Source organism: Choristoneura fumiferana, chromosome 28 (genome assembly GCF_025370935.1).
Source record: "Choristoneura fumiferana chromosome 28, NRCan_CFum_1, whole genome shotgun sequence".
Taxonomy (NCBI): domain Eukaryota; kingdom Metazoa; phylum Arthropoda; class Insecta; order Lepidoptera; family Tortricidae; genus Choristoneura; species Choristoneura fumiferana.
The window spans coordinates 7,179,512-7,196,729 of NC_133499.1; the positions used below are offsets into that span (position 1 = coordinate 7,179,512).

The 17,218-nt window shown below is 42.6% G+C and overlaps 1 protein-coding gene across 1 annotated transcript in view; it reads left to right on the forward strand.

The window, feature by feature from the left end:
• LOC141443767 (lysosomal alpha-mannosidase-like) overlaps window positions 1-17,218 on the forward strand; it is a 72,661-nt gene that overhangs the window by 38,222 nt on the left and 17,221 nt on the right. The window contains exons 22-33 of the mRNA XM_074109115.1: window positions 1,711-1,837; window positions 3,367-3,494; window positions 4,042-4,159; window positions 4,796-4,886; window positions 7,375-7,446; window positions 10,066-10,160; window positions 11,973-12,233; window positions 12,598-12,777; window positions 13,194-13,395; window positions 14,094-14,218; window positions 15,418-15,508; window positions 16,445-16,449. Of these exons, the coding sequence (XP_073965216.1) occupies window positions 1,711-1,837; window positions 3,367-3,494; window positions 4,042-4,159; window positions 4,796-4,886; window positions 7,375-7,446; window positions 10,066-10,160; window positions 11,973-12,233; window positions 12,598-12,777; window positions 13,194-13,395; window positions 14,094-14,218; window positions 15,418-15,508; window positions 16,445-16,449 (1,495 nt within the window). The remainder of the gene's footprint in view (window positions 1-1,710; window positions 1,838-3,366; window positions 3,495-4,041; window positions 4,160-4,795; window positions 4,887-7,374; window positions 7,447-10,065; window positions 10,161-11,972; window positions 12,234-12,597; window positions 12,778-13,193; window positions 13,396-14,093; window positions 14,219-15,417; window positions 15,509-16,444; window positions 16,450-17,218) is intronic.

Below are 17,218 nucleotides of genomic sequence, written 5' to 3' on the forward strand. Positions count from 1 at the left end.
TCTTAAAGATCAATACTAGGTTGCTTATGAATGGGGGGGAGGGGGGCACAGGCGTGAATTGCTTAGGGCATTAAATAGTCTTAATCCCGCACTGTTAAAAAGCAATTTCGGGTGTTCCGGACGGGATCCAAAGCCACATTTCCAATACAATACAATATCTAAATTATAAATACAAACTGTAATATAGATGCACAGAAAGAACAGAAAAATAAGACCATCACTGGGAATCGAACCCAGGTCCTCGGTAATCCGTACCGCGTGCTATACCGCTACACCACTGATGGTCAACGGTACCGGCACGAATTTCCCCTATGCACCTCATATCTTAGCTTTTATGTTTCTTACTTAGTCACTTTAAGCAGTGACGCTAGCGACATCTATGCCGTAGCCCTCATCGAGAAACTTCGTTCTTTCTGTGCATCTATATTTCAGTTTGTATTTTCAATTTAGGTTTTACCGGATGACCGTAAAAGTAAAAATTTGGAATTGAAATAAAAAATACAAAAAGATTCCAAAAAAACAATTTTAATACAATATCTCTTTATTGCACATCAATACATAGCAAGCAGTAAAGAAAACAGGTATCAAAGTCAAAGTCAAAGTATCTTTATTTGTCAACATAGGTGGTTACAATATACACAAGGTGTAACATAAGGTATCACTATGTTTCGTCCACAGGCATACAAATAATTTGCAAGTTTAAAACTTACCACTTACTTACTTACTTTTAAGTTTAAAATTTGCTGTGGCTGTGGTTTACTGTGGCTATATGCGTTAAGGTCTCCAACCAGCTGAACCACCAAACCCAAATACAAATCAATGCATTTAAAAAGAGCTCCTGGCGACATATCTACGCAGTAAGCGGAATACGGACAAATTGGCGGCGGAGCAAAGGGACGCGAGAGGGGGCGTAGGAGCGCGCGCGCGGACGTCACGCCATTGGCTTGTAGTTGACAGATGGGGTGTAGTTAATGTACGACTTGTTAATGCACGCTTAAATAATGCACGGCCTGATAATCCGTGCTTATGTGCACGAATTATCATGTCGTGCATTATCACCCCGTACCGAACTAGCAGGGAACTTATAATGTACGCGCAATAATGTACATACGACGTGATAATCCGAAGCATTGTCTTCCGATTATCATGCCTTACGATTTCCGTGATTGAAATAAAATAAAAACCTCACCCGGCCGGTTCGGTTCTGCTCCAACTACATCGATCTCGCTCGCTGCGCTCGCTCGATCCGTGGTGAAAAATGTCTATTCATTCGAATCGATTGGATTCAGATTATCACGTCGTACATTACTGTCAATATACTGTCATTAATATTTATTTTATACTTGTTTTATTTTGTGTACTTATGTAATTTGCGAATTAGCGAATAAACGTTTCTATTCTATTCTATTCTATTCTATTATCACTACGTACATACATTACAGCGCGCGCAATATTTTGTACGCCCTGATAATGCGCGACCATAATAATGTACGGCATGATAATCGGAAGCAATAATGCTTCGGATTATCATGTCGTACATTATTGCGCGTACATTACGAGTTGTACATTATTGTTTCCCGACAGATGCGCAAACGTATCCCCTCCACTAGCCACCCAGAGATCTTTTTACGTGCGTTGCCTTGTATGTAACCCTCCGAAAAGACCCATACTTTCGATCTTGATCCGTCACTTGCATCACCCGTGATACAGGTTCACCGGCGACTCCTGACGGACGACGGCTTCGGTCTGGACGAGACGCTGAACGAAGAAGAAAATGGCGTCGGTATTGTTATTAGAGGCAAACATCGGCTCATGTTCGGGAACTACAAGCAGGAAGGTGAGAAATAATGGTTTTTATGAGAGAAAGAGACAGAGTAAATTTGTTTCGAATTCCTTAAGAACTTTCATCCCCATATTTTCAAGTAAATAGGTCGAAATTTTAAAAGAGCCGGAAAAAATGTTTTTTGGGTTCCGTAGCTCAAAAGGAAAAAATGGAACCCTTATAGGATCACTTTGCTGTCCGTCCGTCCGTCTGTCTGTCAAGATCCTCTATCTCGTAAACGCGCGGAGTATCGGTATCGAATTGAGATTAAAACCCTAAACTAAGGTCAATAGTCTCGAAAGCTGTGAAAAATCAAACTTCTAAGTCAAGGCAATCAAAAGCTACAGTCATTAAAAAGGTGTGTCCATACAAATCGCCTTAATAGAAAAAGTTATAGGGCACTTCCGGCTGTCCTAGAAACTTGTTTTTTTTTTGCATAAAGGTAGCTCTTATACTTATAGCACAATAATAAGAAAAATCTGAAAATCATAATTTTTCATGTCTGTCTATGTCAATAAGCCATCTATAATAACCCCACATTGCCTACATTTTGCTATGAGTTTAAAGGGCACTGCTAACACTGCATCATCTCCTCTGCTAACATCTCCTCGCCGGTAAAAATTTCAAAAACGCTTGAACAAATATCTATTTATTTCTTATAATGTCAAAATGCCAAGTTTCACAAAGAACCATCGATTTATCTTCAACAATGACGATCTTCCATATAAAGTTTCATCCCTTATTTCACCCCCTCACAGGAAGAATTAAAAAAAAACGCGCGAACAAATATCTATTTATCTCTTATAACGTGCCCAAATGGCTAGATTAATAAAGATTCATCGATTTATCTTCGATAATGACGACCTTCCATATAAACTTTCAACCCCTATTTCATATCCCCTCAGAGGTCGAATTTTCAAAAAAGCTCAAACAAATATCGATTTATTTCTTATTAAGGGCCTAAATGCCAAGTTTCATAGTTTTATCTTCGACGGCGACGAACTTCCACCATATTAACTTTCATCCCCTATTTTAACCCCTTAAAACCTTTTTTTCGCAATAAAAGATAGCCTATGTTCTTTCCCAAGGTCTATTCTATCTCTGTACCACATTTCATACAACTCGGTTCAGCGGTATAGGCGTGAAAGCGTTACAGACAGACAGACAGACAGAGTTACTTTCGCATTTATAATATTACTAGCTTAAGCCCGCGACTTCGTCTGCGCGGATCTAGGTTATCGCGCGGTGGCGCCCTCTACCGGAATAAAAGGTATCCTATGTTGATCCTTGGGGTTCAAAATACCTATATACCAAATTTCATCAAAATCGGTTCAGTGGTTTCGACGTGAAAGCGTAACAGACAGACAGACAGACAGACAGACAGACAGACAGAGTTACTTTCGCATTTATAATATTATATATATATATATATATATATAATAGGGAAGTAGGGATATAAGTAAATAAGTATGGAAGTATGGATTGTATGGATAGATTAAAAACCCATGTGGTCGTTGAGGATCTGTATCAATGGTTGTTGACAGTTGATGAGCTGACGTTCTCTGAGCGCGTCAGCCACGCCTCCCACCGGTGGCAGATGGAGCCCTGGCTCTTCGTGACCTCAGGGGAGAAGGTCAATCGAAGGAAGTGGCAGAACGTCCGGAACAAACGGGTAAGAATTAACTAAAAGAATATCTTTGCTCACCCGCGACCTTATGATAGCTAAGTTCGAAAATACAAAGTTAAACATAGATGCACAGAAAAACCATACAGAAAAAGAGACCAGCTATCTACTGGACGATCGCACAGCAGTCCTCTCAGACATTTCTTATGTAACAGAGTGGTCAAGACATGGAACAAACTACCAGAACATGTAGTCTCAGCACTGAATGTGAACCAATTAAGAACCGGCTAGACCAACACATTAACAATACAAAGAATACTTGACCAAGGAACAGCTAGATACAGGCACCTATCAGTTGCTTGCAACTGCCTGCCTGATAATTTATATAATAATAATAATATCGAGATAAAAAGTAGCCTTTATGTTATTCCAGATGTCCAGCTATATCCACACACACTATATCAACAAACAACACACACACACACACACACACACACAAACTTTCGCATTTATAACATCAGTAGGATTATGGCGTTCGAAGGGCCTTTGTTCTCCAGTGGACGTCTTCCGGCTGATGAAGTTGACTTGTACACAGTATTCGGCTCTCCGTCTCCACGGGCTCCCTCGTCACATCCGGGTCCTCACGCTGGAGCCGTGGAAGGCTGGCTCCGTGCTCCTCAGGCTGGAGAATACCTTGGAGAAGAGCGATCGAGGTAATTTTTAACCCCGGACGCTAAAAGAGGGGTGTTATAAGTTTAACCGCTATGTGTGTGTCTGTCTGTGGCACCGTAGCTCTTAAACAGGTGAACCGATTTGAATGCAGTTTGTTTTATTTGAAAGCAGGTTTTCTAGCGATGCGGATGGTTCTTAGACATGTTTCAACCCAACTCCCCTCCCCCCTTTTAAGAATAAGAATAAGAATGGTTTATTGGCTGATAAAATAGATACACATACAGAAACACTGACTTAATATACACATCCATGCCTATTCCTACCAGCAAAATTGGCCGCCACTCAGCTATGTGTCGCGTAATCTGAAGATGATTTCGCGACGCTGATTTTCAGTGACGCCAGTCAGTTTTTACTCCCCTCCCCCGTTCCCTCCTCCTCCATCCCCCTCCCCTTCAGGCCGGCAACGCACCCGCACTCCTAATAATGCTGCAGGTGTCCAGGGGTGGCAGTGATCGCTTACCATCAGCTGACCGTATGCTCGAATGCAAACTTAATTAAAAAAAATCGGTTTGGCCGTTTTTAAGATATTGAACTTTAAAGTGCCAAAGTCGGGGGTTTTCCAACTTTGTGGTTAGGTTATTTGTTAAAATGATATCACGCATGCAAGCATGTTGCAGCTAACTCGAGATCAGAAATGTCGGAAGAGTTCCCGAAGCCTGCGCACATCACGGTCGAGCTGCGCAAGATGTTCCAGCACTTGCAGATCAAGTGAGTCGATCGATCAAGGAGGGTTTTCACGGAGCCGAAATATCGCTAGATGGCGTTAGTGGGCATTTTTACTTTAAATGACGCAACATAACGTTTTTTTCAGGATTTTTTATTTCCAGAACAATACAGGTCCAACTAAAAAAAAGGTATATTAGGTACGATAAAATTAAATAAGCTAAAACTATAATAAATCTAAAAATGGACCCTGCGGCATGGTACCAAAGATGCTGGCAGCATTTCCCCGCTGGATCGCAAGACTGATGCGTTGAGCGAGGAAACTGCCAGCTCTTCGGTCTCCCGTGGTATCTCTTTGAAGAGACTCAGAGCGCCAGGGCCCCACGGACCAAGGGTCTCGGCGCCGAAAGGTACAAAATCATATTCGGCACCGAGACCACTGTATTGTCCTGCTTTGGCAGTTTCTGCCATTTCTGCTGCTGCTGCTGCCCTTATTGATGTTCGGTGGAGATGAGACGGGGCCAGTGTGTCATCACAAGTTGCATCCCACACTAGCACACGTCCCATACTCCACGGAATCAGAGACATTCCGCCGTCAGAGTGCCGTCATTTCAGAATTAAGGTAATTCTTTCTGGATTCTCCTTACTCAGAATCACGAGATTGATTTAAACCTGTGATTTAAACGAAGAATAAAGTATCCCTAATTTTTTGTCAGTTTTGTGACTTTTTTTCGTATAGTTTATATGGGTCGTTACGAAATGGACACATGAAATTTTTATGGAAAATTGGGGACGTTTTTCCCTTCGTCAAAATCAATAGTGCTCGTGATTTTGAGTACGGAGAACACAGGATTACCCGATTCTGAAAAAAAAACAGGTTGCATCATTTAAAGTAAAAACACACACACAGAGGCGAAACATCGCTAGATGGCGTTAGTATCGTGGTCCGTTTGACGTTTGCTTGCGATTGGCGCATTTAGTTATTTAACTAATAACACAGGGCGGCCACGCCATACAAAATACGCATTCTTGAATCTACATAGGCACGACAACGTCTGTACACGCGTCAATGTGTGCGTAAGACACACAGGGCTGACTATCGCAAAACCCTAGTACTATAGGGTATGTAGGTACGGCTTAGATGTGTAAATAAATGTAATCGTTAATTATATATTTTTATTTAAACCTACTTAAAATGTGTCTGTCTATGTATTTAAGCATTATTATTTTAAATTACAATAAATATATGACTACAAACTTGAACGAATTATTCGGTACCTAATTAGTTATTTCATGTATTAATCGCGATACTTTTAGAAAGCATTATTATTTACATTAGGAAATCGAAAAAAACTCCTTTTCTTATCTTTGACTGTTGACAAACACCCATACAATGCACAGTATATCACCATTTCGTTCGCAAAATTATTGCTCCCGAACTTAGTGCCGTGCGACGGTGCGACCGACATACATCGCGTTGCGCGCCCGACTGCTTTCCTGCGGTTTTCCTGCAATCTGCGCTTGAGGGGTGGGGTAACTCGAACCGGTGCGGGGCGGAGCGTGGCCATTCTGTACGTCATTACTATTATATATTCTGTGCTAATAACGAGCAAACGTCAAACTGACTTCACGACACTAACGCCATCTAGCGATATTTCGCCTCTGTGAAAACCCTCATTGTTACAACACAACACACAACTCCGATACGACTTGGGGATCAAAACGAGCTTACTGATTTCTCAAAGGGGCAGGCAACGCATCCGTAACAGCTTATGTTATGGGTGTCCAGGACGGTGGTGATTGCTTTCCATCAGGTGACCCGCCTGCTCTTTTGCACCCTATCATATAAAAAATCTAGTTTATTTAATCAGGCGTTACTTTGCGGATATCCATATCAATTAACTATAAACAAGTAGCTTTCGCCCGCGGCTTCGTCCGCGTGGTATTCGGTTATCGCGCGCTGTTCCTCGGGAACAAGGCTGCGATTTTTCGTGCGGATTATAAAAATACGATACGTCAACTTCGCTGTAGCCCATAAACCTATCACTCTGGCCCATAAACTATCTCTATGCCAAAACACGTCGATCCGTCGCTCCGTTTCGGCCTGAAAGACGGACAAACGTACAAACACACACGCATTTATAATATTAGTATGGATTTGTTCTGATTCAACAAACTAGAGGCCCCGCTAATTTAGGTAAGCCACTACAAAATGAATCAAAGTTTTATGTTGATTACCTATGAGGGATTAATTTAAAAACTATTATAATTTTTAATAACATCAATTGATTTTTTACCATATTGTAAATGTAGCAAGGTCTAATATTTGTGTACATTTATGTGGTCATTATAATTATGCACTATGGCTTGCTTGAAGCTTGAAGTAAAAGGGTTAAATGACATCGAAATCCAGCCGTTTAAGCTTGAAGGAGTAACGAACATTATAAGATACACAAGCCTGCGCACACACACACTGACAAACTATTGTATTTATAATAAGTAGGATGTCTACTAAAAATATCATGTTGGTCAGGTCTGTGAGAGAGACAACGCTAGCTGCTAACCAGTGGTTAGAAGAAGCGAGGCAGATGGACTGGAGCACAAGGTGGGCATACTATTTTGTATATCTACAAGATGTGTTAGTAGCTGGTACCGTCAGCCAAATAAGTGGTCTTTTTTTTATGGTAAGTATTCAGAGCTCAAGAACAATTACGACTTTGTAGGCTTTGTACCTATAGCAGTCGAGACTGCTGGGCCTTGGTGTGTCGAAGCGAAGCGTTTCATTCCTTAATCATCATCATCATCATTCGCCTTTGTACTTAATACTTAACACTTTACTTTTATTTATGTAACCTCTTTGTTTTTCGTTTTTGTACAAGAGTATAAACAAACAAACAAACATTCCTAGCAACACATCCTCGCACATTTCTGGTTGAAACACAGCCTAACGCACTGAAATTCAGCGCATTTACTTATTCCTTTCGGGTAGTTGTACAAGCGTTTTAGCTGCTAAAACTTTTGATTCCCTAGGACAAGCGGTGCCGTCACTATAGCGACCGTAATAAGTAAGCGGTGAATGACGTCACTAGAACGTTGTCTATGTAAACAAAATAGCGCGGTTTCTTATAGAGCGGTGCCAATTACCGCTCTCTGGAGGAGGGAGAGCGGTATCAATACTTAACGGCCGCTATATGACGGCGCCGCTGATCCTAGGAAACCAAATCTTTACAGTATCTTGTCTTGTATTAAATATATTGACCCGGATAACTCACGTCTTAAATCGAGTTTAGCTCGACATGTTTCGGGCTAATCCGTAGCCCTTCGTCTTCGGAGCAACGCGACTCAGCGGCTGCTGCAACACGCCGCCGCTCTGCTCGCGCGACTACCCGACGAAACTGACACCGGCACACAACTACCCGCGTTTTCATCATCATTACAAATGTCAAATGTAGGGTAGCACACTACACTAACAACGTCGCTCTGGGATTAGCCCGAAACATGTCGAGCTAAACTCGATTTAAGACGTGAGTTATCCGGGTCAATATATTTAATATGAGTGAGTCTCACGGTAGTCATATCTCTTGACTTCTTGAGGGAAGGTTTGACCTTAAAGGAGGCCTAGTAAGTTATTTTTTGAGTAAAACAATAAGACGTTTTAACAATTTTTTAATTAAAATTGAACACAAAAAATAACAGGCCTAGTATGACAAAATTAAAAGTAAAAGTATTACAAGAATCTCAGGTAGTAAGTTCAAGCGATTTTATTGAGAGGTCGGTTCTGATTATTCGGTCTCCCTGGCCTACACTTCCCTGGAGTCGGAGAGAAGAACCCGGAGCGAAGAGGGCTGGCCACAGCAGGGGGCCTGGTCCAGCTGAGCGGTCGTCGGTGCCGAGGTCAAAAGGGGCCTTAGGGCGGCAAGACGAGCAGCCTGGACAGTGTTCCACGCCGGAACGATCAGGGTCTTGGACGAGCCAGGAAGGATGTGCAGTGCTCCGGAAGTTAAGGCCGTCAGGGCTTAGTGTCAGGTTAGGGCGTAAAGGAGCCGCCTGAGCCGTGAGAGTCGTAGACGTACGGAGCTGTGGAAGTTGTAGCCGTGCGGAGCTGTGAAAGCTGTAGCCGTACGGAGCTGCCCTGTAAATTAGGTGGTGTCAGTTGTGGTCCAGTGCTAGATTGTTTGCCAGTCACTCCTCTGCAGCGATGCACCAACTCTTAGGGTGTGCTGAATTGCAGTGAGTGGCAGGGACAATCATACGGAGTTACAGGCAGGCAAAGGAAAGTGATTCTAGTTTTATATAATTATTTTAAAAGCAAAAGGAGAAAATAAATAACCCAAGTGACCGTTAAAATTTGAAATACAACGGTTCACTAAATAACCGTTAGAAGATTAATTTTGAAATTAAAAGTTACTAAGCTGAGTTTGAATTTATTTTAACACCGGCAAGCATCCGTTGTATAAAAGTAATAAGCATTAACATAGGTTCTGAGTTTATAACAACGGATGAGAGAAATTAACAAGTGTTAAAATATTAAGTATAAGTGTTTGAAATAAAAGATTCCCTGGCCAGGGGAAGCCTTCAGTTCAATTACACAAAGTTAAATTATAAAAAAAAAAATTATAATAAAATACACAGAAAAACACAAGAGTTAAATATCGGAGAACTTACCAAGTCTTGGGCGTATGGAGCTTTCGAGGGAGCTGTTTAGTGTAGTGTGAGCTGTTGAATGTGTATTTTACAGCTGTGCTTCAGCTTTTAAGGGCAAGAATATTACAGTTAGAATTCCCCCGGTCACAGCTGATCGTCAACACCCCCTTGGCCGGCAAAAAACGGTCAAGGGTGAGTTGGTTATAGCTATATACATACAAACTCGTGTAGTAAATGAGTGTAATAAAATGCCTACTTTTATAAAATAAATAAATATTAAATACATATTATTACGTAAATAAATGAGTCAAGGGAAAACTACTACGGTGGCGACCTCTAGAGTTCGTCCGTCATTCTGCTCAGAGATCCCTAATTGAGGAAAGCGCCATCTAGCTTACACTGAGCTAACTAAAATGTCAGCGATCGCCTGTATGCATCGTGACACTTGTCTTGTCGTAAATTGTACCGCATGCAGACACTATCGCTTTATAAAATCCTTTCATTGTACCTGACTCATTTCTTCAGTATAAGTGACAGGAAAATAGCCCCTAGTGCCCCTTAATACAGACTCTAATTCCAGGTATGTCTATAATGGTGGGGACGATGGCATCCTACCTGAAGATTTGGACTATACAGACGAAACTAAAACCAAGCAAGCTGACAACAAGGACTCAGGTAGTCAAACCCTGCTAATATGTGTGCTGGTGTTTGGTGTGTACAGTCACCAGCACCAATATCTGACACAACAAGCGTGCATAAATATCTGACACGATATTAGCACTATTTCTAGGGCCGGAAGGACGTGTCAGACATTTTTGCACGCTCCGCTGTGGCAGATATTAATGCTGGTGACTGTACACTTTTTTTTACATGACATAATACTTTTGTAACACTTTTGTGGTTTGACCTATGGCCTCTCAAGCAGAGGATCGCGGGTTCAAACCCCGGCTCGCACCTCTGTGTTTTTCGAAATTCATGTGCGGAATTTAATTTTACCGCGAGCTCTACGGTGAAGGAAAACATCATGAGGAAACCTGCACAAACCTGCGAAGCAATTCAACGGTGTGTGTGAAGTTCCCAATCCGCACTGGGCCCGCGTGGGAACTACTGCAACTGTATTGAAACGAGACTTAGCACCTAACATTTTATTTGTTTCTTCCATCGTGTTTGCAACGTGACTCAACACGATCAATGTAACTCGATTAAACCGTCAACAAAAAAAAAGGAAAACCAAGAACGAGAACTAGACGGACTCGGATCAGCCATCATTAAAAACAAAAAATAACCTAACCATAAAAATTTCGTTTTTAATACAAGCTTTTTTTGCTGACTGTACTTTTTGTGACAGTACTTGCATTGTCACCCAAACTACATTTGCATACCAAATTTCAAGTCGATGCTATTAACCGTTGAAGAGTTCCGTTCTGCGGAAACGATCCTGGCTGGGCTACCAGCATGTCACTACTAGATTATTGTATTGTCACGCGATTTACATAAGTGTTCCAAAATTCAAGTCAATCTGACTACTGGAAGTTGGTCAAATTTAACTTGCAAGATTTGATTAGGTACATACAGACAGACAGACACCAGGACAGGTGAAACTGAATAAAAGCTTGTGATAGGCAAGAGTGGAGCAAGAGAGGAGAGGCCTTTGCCCAGCAGTGGGACACAAAAATAGGCTAACAAAAAAAAATACGAGGTGCAATATCTAAACTAAACAAGGACAGCATTACTCTAAAGGGGGCTGAGGCGAGGCGTGTGGATAGCGGGGGGAGAGGGAGAGGCTCCCCCTCTTCACCTCAGACCCCGACTGCATTCAACTCGCGCGCTATCTGTATGCGTGGGTCAAATCTTGAAAGTTGAATTGGACCCACTTTCCAATGGTCAAATTGACTTAAAAATTGCCATACGTATGTATCCATCCCAGCCTATATATAGGCTCACTGTTGGGCACAGGCCTCCTCTCAGAACAAGAGGGCATGTTCCATAGTAACCACGCGGAATTGCGGATTGGGAACTTCACACGCACCATTAAATTGCTTCGCAGGTTTGTGCAGGTTTCCTCACGATGTTTCCTTCACCGCAAAGCTCGTGGTCAATTTCAAATGTAATTCCGCACATGAATTTCGAAAAACTCAGCGGTGCGAGCCGTGGTTTGAACCCACGACCCTCTGCTTGAGAGGCGATAGGTCAAACCACTAGGTCACCACGGCTACTTACTTACCTACTTATGTTATTGGCTTACTTACTTATGTATATCTTGTGACAATACAAGAATCTGGTAGTGACATCCTGGTAGTCCGGCCAGGATCGTCTCTGCAGGACGGAACTCCTCAATGGTTAATGGCAGCGAATTTAAATTTGGTACCGAAATGTAGTTTAAATGACAATTCATACTCATCAAGTACGTATAGTCAGCAAAGAAAGCTTGTGTTTTTCTCTTAATTTGTCTAAAGGTTATTCACGTTTCTGTCCATGATGTTTCAGGTCACTTTTCGGACGAAGAACCCGATTTTATTCGAAGAAAACCCCAGCGTCGTGGCGACAAGCTGAAATCGAAAATAAAGAACGCTAACTTAGAGGAGGAAATGAGGAAGAAGAGATCTATAAATATATCTGAAAACTTCATTGACAACGTTATTAATAATAGTGAATTTGATAATATGGATAATATTAGACGGAAGTACACTACAGATCAGTTTAAAATGGAAAACAAGGCTGCTTACAAGGCTAATGTTACGAATAAAGGTAAATTGTTTTATGTAATTAAACCCGCGGCTTCGTACGCGTTCATTAGATCGAGAAGTTGAATCGAAATTCCAGGATTTCACTAAATTCCTGTGGTAGTTCCCAAACATTTTATAGTGGTTCACGTTGCATTAAAAACAATCATGCCAAATTTAATGACTAATCCATACTAATATTATAATGCGAAAGTGTATATGTTTGTCCGTTTTTTCGCACGTTTATTCGCATTTCGCAAATTACATAAGTAAGTACATAAAATAAAACAAGTATAAAGTAAATATTAATGACAGTATTTGCGAAATTGCGAAACGGTCTCAGCTCAGCATAGTGCTGGCATTGACAGCTAAGCTTATTTTCTTTGAAGATCCCGTGACCATCAGAATAGTGGAACCATTTGCGACGAACACGCCCAAGTCTGTGCTGTACAGGAAACCGAAGCAGAGGAAGCATTACTTGACTGACTTCCACTCCTCGGAGGAGGACGAGTCCATCACTCTGAGGAAACGGTGGAGGAGGAAGAACGGGAGAAAGAAGCGACCGGCAGGTATTTCTGGAGGCCCAGTGCGGATTGGAAACTACACACTTAACATTGAATGATATATCTACTCACGATGTTTTCCTTCACCTTAAAGCTTGTGGTAAATTTCAAATGTAATTTCGCACATTTTCGAAAAACTCAGAGGTGCGAACCTCTGCTTGAGAAGCGATAGGTCAAATCACTAGGCCACCCCGGCTTGAGGGGGGATGCCTTGTAGTAATGTGGCCTGGGCGCTAACCCATGCTACGCCGCCACTGCAGTCCACCTAGAAAATCTATTAAGTATCCAGCCTTGCGATGCGTTTTCGGAACTCGACCCAGTGTCGCTGTCATAATTATTCATACATCTTGAACGCACATGTGCGTCGGTGGCACCTGTGGAAGTCAGGTGGCGTGAATGCGTTTAAAAAACTTTATTTTCAGTTCTGTACACGGATATGAACACAGACGAAACCGACGATGGAGTCACTAAGTCCATGTACGAGATGTACTATAAGACGAAGAGCCCTCGGCCTCCGCGAACCTTCGAAGAGGCGGGGGAGGTGACCAGGGTTAAGAGGCGGAAGAAGTCGCGAGGGTACAGGCCTCAGGTGGAGGAGAGGACGGAGAGCGTGAGAAGGAACAAGTATGGATTAACTGAATTACTTTGCTCACCTGCGACCTTTTGCGAGGAATCTGTTCATCATGGACCAATAGAAACGTTTCATTTACGCCTCGCACAGCACCGCTCTGATGGAAACAGCTGAGCGGAGCGAGGCGAGGTAAATGAAGCATTTCTATTGATTTATGATAAAAAAATTACCGACTACAAAAAAACATGAATTATTTTAATTTATTCGCCTGGTTGGCAAACGAGCAAGTGGGTCTCCTGATGGTAGGAGATCACCACCGCCCATAAACTGCAATACCAGATGCGTTGCCAACCTAGAGGCCTAAGATGGGATACCTCAAGTGCCACTAATTTCACCGGCTGTCTTACTCTCCACGCCGAAACACAACAGTGCAAGCTCTGCTGCTTCACGGCAGGGTTAGCGAGCAAGATGGTGGTAGCAATCCGGGTGGACCTTGCACAAGGTCCTACCACCTGCGAAACCTGATTTCAAATAAAAACCACATTCCGCAACCGCGTTTAAGAGCTACGGTGCCACAGACAGATACCAGACACACATAGCGTTCAAACTTATAACACCCCTCTTTTTGCGTCGTGGGTTAAAAAAGGTCTAAATGAGCCAATCGCAAGCAAGACTAACGTCAATCGACAAATAAATCGATTTTAATTTGAATTTCGCAATGACTGAGCTCAATTCTTTTTTTTTTTTTCAGAGCGAAACAACGTAAAGACAAAACCGAGAAGGTTGACATGCCTTTCTTCATAACCAGCGGCATGGACGACTTCAGCCTGGACAGGCGGAGGATGGAGACTCTTGAAGAAGACGAGGAAGAAAAAGGTAATAACCACTTCTCTGTCTTTTCGCCGAAATACTATTCCCAAATGTTTCATTTGCCAAACTGTTTCATTCCTTAACGTTTCTCTGCAATCATATTTTTTTCGGAACTAGTCTGTATGTTGGAAGAGGGCGGGATAGCTGGGAGAATTAGATAAATATCTTGTTGCGCCCAAACCTTATTTGGTTTGATTTTCTCACCCGCAGCGACCGCTGCCCCGTGTGTAAATTTTCATTACACTCTCCCACTAATATTAGAAGTTTGTATAGTTTGTGTCCCGGGGAAGGACATAGGAGTAACAGCTAGTTATTAATAATTTAGTTACCACGAATCAAAGTTTTTTAACGAAAATACAAACTGAAACATGGATGCACAGAAAAAACCCAGAAAAAGAGACCAGCGCTGGGAACGAACCTAGGTCCTCAGCTTTCCGTGCTGCGTGCCATACCCCTACACCACCACTGAACAGGAGTCTAGACACAAATTTCTCCCATGTACCACACATTTCAGCCTGCTTTTTTTTCCTTTCTTAGCCACTTAGCGACGTCTATGTTTTAGCTCTCATCGAGAGACATCAACACTCCTTCGGAACTAACCACTCACCCCGGACAAGAGATGTCGCTATTAATGCCCTGATCACACGTACCGAGTAGAGTGGCGAGAGAGTGTCCTCGGCAGAGTGCTCGGTTCGTGTGTACTATGTGACGAGTACTCGGCCTAGTACTCGGCCGAGCAAAATGGCGAGCGAGCCACTCGGACCCTGGTTTGTTTACTAGGCCGAGTGCCCACCCCCGCAACAGCCTCTCAGCATACCCCGCGCCGACTCGCTCGCCACTCGGCAGGTATGGAACTCGTTCACTCGCCACTCGCCAGTCAGTAGCGTCGTCGAAGCGAGCGGCCGCGCATTGGCCACTGTCACCAGGAAAATCAAATTGCGTGTAAACACCTACTCGCCCACCCTATTCTCTCGGCCGAGTACCAATTTTCTGTCTCGCCATGCTAGTCGGTACGTGTGATCAGGGCATAAGCAATCAAATTAAGATTTGGATTTTGGAGTCTTTTTGTATTTTTTATTTCAACTTCAAACGGGATGTCCGTAAACAAATTTGGAGTTGAAATAAAAAATACAAAAAGACTCCAAAAATCCAATCTCAAAGTATTTTAGTTAATGATTTTTATTTAAATGGTCCCCTGTTTGTAGATCCGGCCATAAAAGTGGAATCGACTACATCCCGGCGTCTGGAAATGGACTACGATAACTATTACGACGACAGGGAGGGAAGGAGAAAGAGGTTTGTTTAACACCTTGTTCCTACAGATGTGCAAGTTGCGGAAATTTTCCACAAAGTTGCAATAGCTCTCGGAAATTTCATAAAATTTTCACAAGATGGGTTTAATCGGGGTAAAATTATGCTGAAGGGTCTACGCTAGCCGACGCGGTTTGCACGGACGGACGCCTGTTGAACAACAGTACGAGCAGCGCTAACTGCGCGCGTCGCGTGCGCAGGATTGTACCGGCACCCGCCCGCAGGATGCGCCCGCGATGGCTAGCGAAGACCTTAAACTTAAACTTACATCAATTTTAAGACTGGGGGGCCCTCATTCGCTTTACCCCGTGCCCCGAATGAACTTAGTCCAGTGACCTGTCGTTTCGCCGCGTTTAATTACGCAAATTTTCGTTTCGCAGACAACTATTAGCAGATTTTTACTATTGTATAACTTCGTTACGCCTATTATTCGTTTCGCCGGGTAGTCGGTAGGAAGAATAGCGATATGCAGATTTACGTTTAGTCGCTTGTTTGTTTCGTAATTGTTTCAACTGAACAACTGTTCGTCGAAATACGATAAGCAGTTATCATGGCATCAAAATGTAGTTAGGTGCGACGACGAGCACTAGCGAGGAGAAATGTTAGGTAGAATTGGCAGAACCCGACTGCCACAGCCACAATTGGTTTGCTTTGACTTCTATGTAAATAAAAACAAAGTTGTTCAAGCAAACGTTCAAAATGTGTAGTGATCAATCGGTTAAACGAATCTCTGTTATAATAGTTGTTTGGCTGAATCACTATAGCTATAGTAGTAAGCCAACTTGAGTTACGAAACGTTAGTCTGCGAACATATTCACTGGCGTAATGTTGAAATCTGCGTAAAAATTGGGCTCAGGCCTGATATATCCGTTTTTCTAAAGTGTATTTTTCGCAAAAACTCGATAATAAGCGTTTTGCCAGAGATGGTTAAGACCAAGCCAGATCGATTTGTAATCCCCAATAACCCCCACATAAAAAAAAATCATCGAAATCCTGAGACCCGTTTCCGTGGTTCTGATTATATATGTATGTCGACGAGAGCGGAGAGGAGAGATGAGATTATGATTAATGGATGTAATGAGAGAACTTCCATCTCGCCGTCAGGATGCGTTCATGATGTATGTAGGTACTTGAATGAGAGCTTCAATAATAACTTCTTTTGGAGCCAGTTGTTATTTCATCAGCCGATAATAATAAATTACAAAACCAATCAGAATATGTACAGAGCTCATCGACAGACGAAATGACAGAATCATTAGCCAGGTGTTGTCGTCCCTACAGTCTGAAGTAGAATGACGCTCCGGCCAACGAGCCCGTCCACGTGCACCGCAACCGGTCGTTATGTGACACGACGTTCGCCGCCATTCCGATGTTGTAATAGTCAATTGACAATCCTAAACGCTTTATTTGTCAACAATATATATAAAGTATTAACATTAACCCACTAAAATTAAACTAAACAAAATAAATCAACCTAAACCTATAATATAACCTAACAAACTAAGACCTAAACTACAACCTAAAAACCACCATGCCGCGTCGTACCCGGCTCAAAGGTGCCCATAGTGCCAGCCGCATTTCCCCGCTGTATGGCAGCGCCACCTGCTGAACCAGGTACCTACCTACGACCCGGAGCGGGGGTCGCAACCACTGTCCCGTAGCCTACGGCCCAGCTCCACACAAAGATATATATAT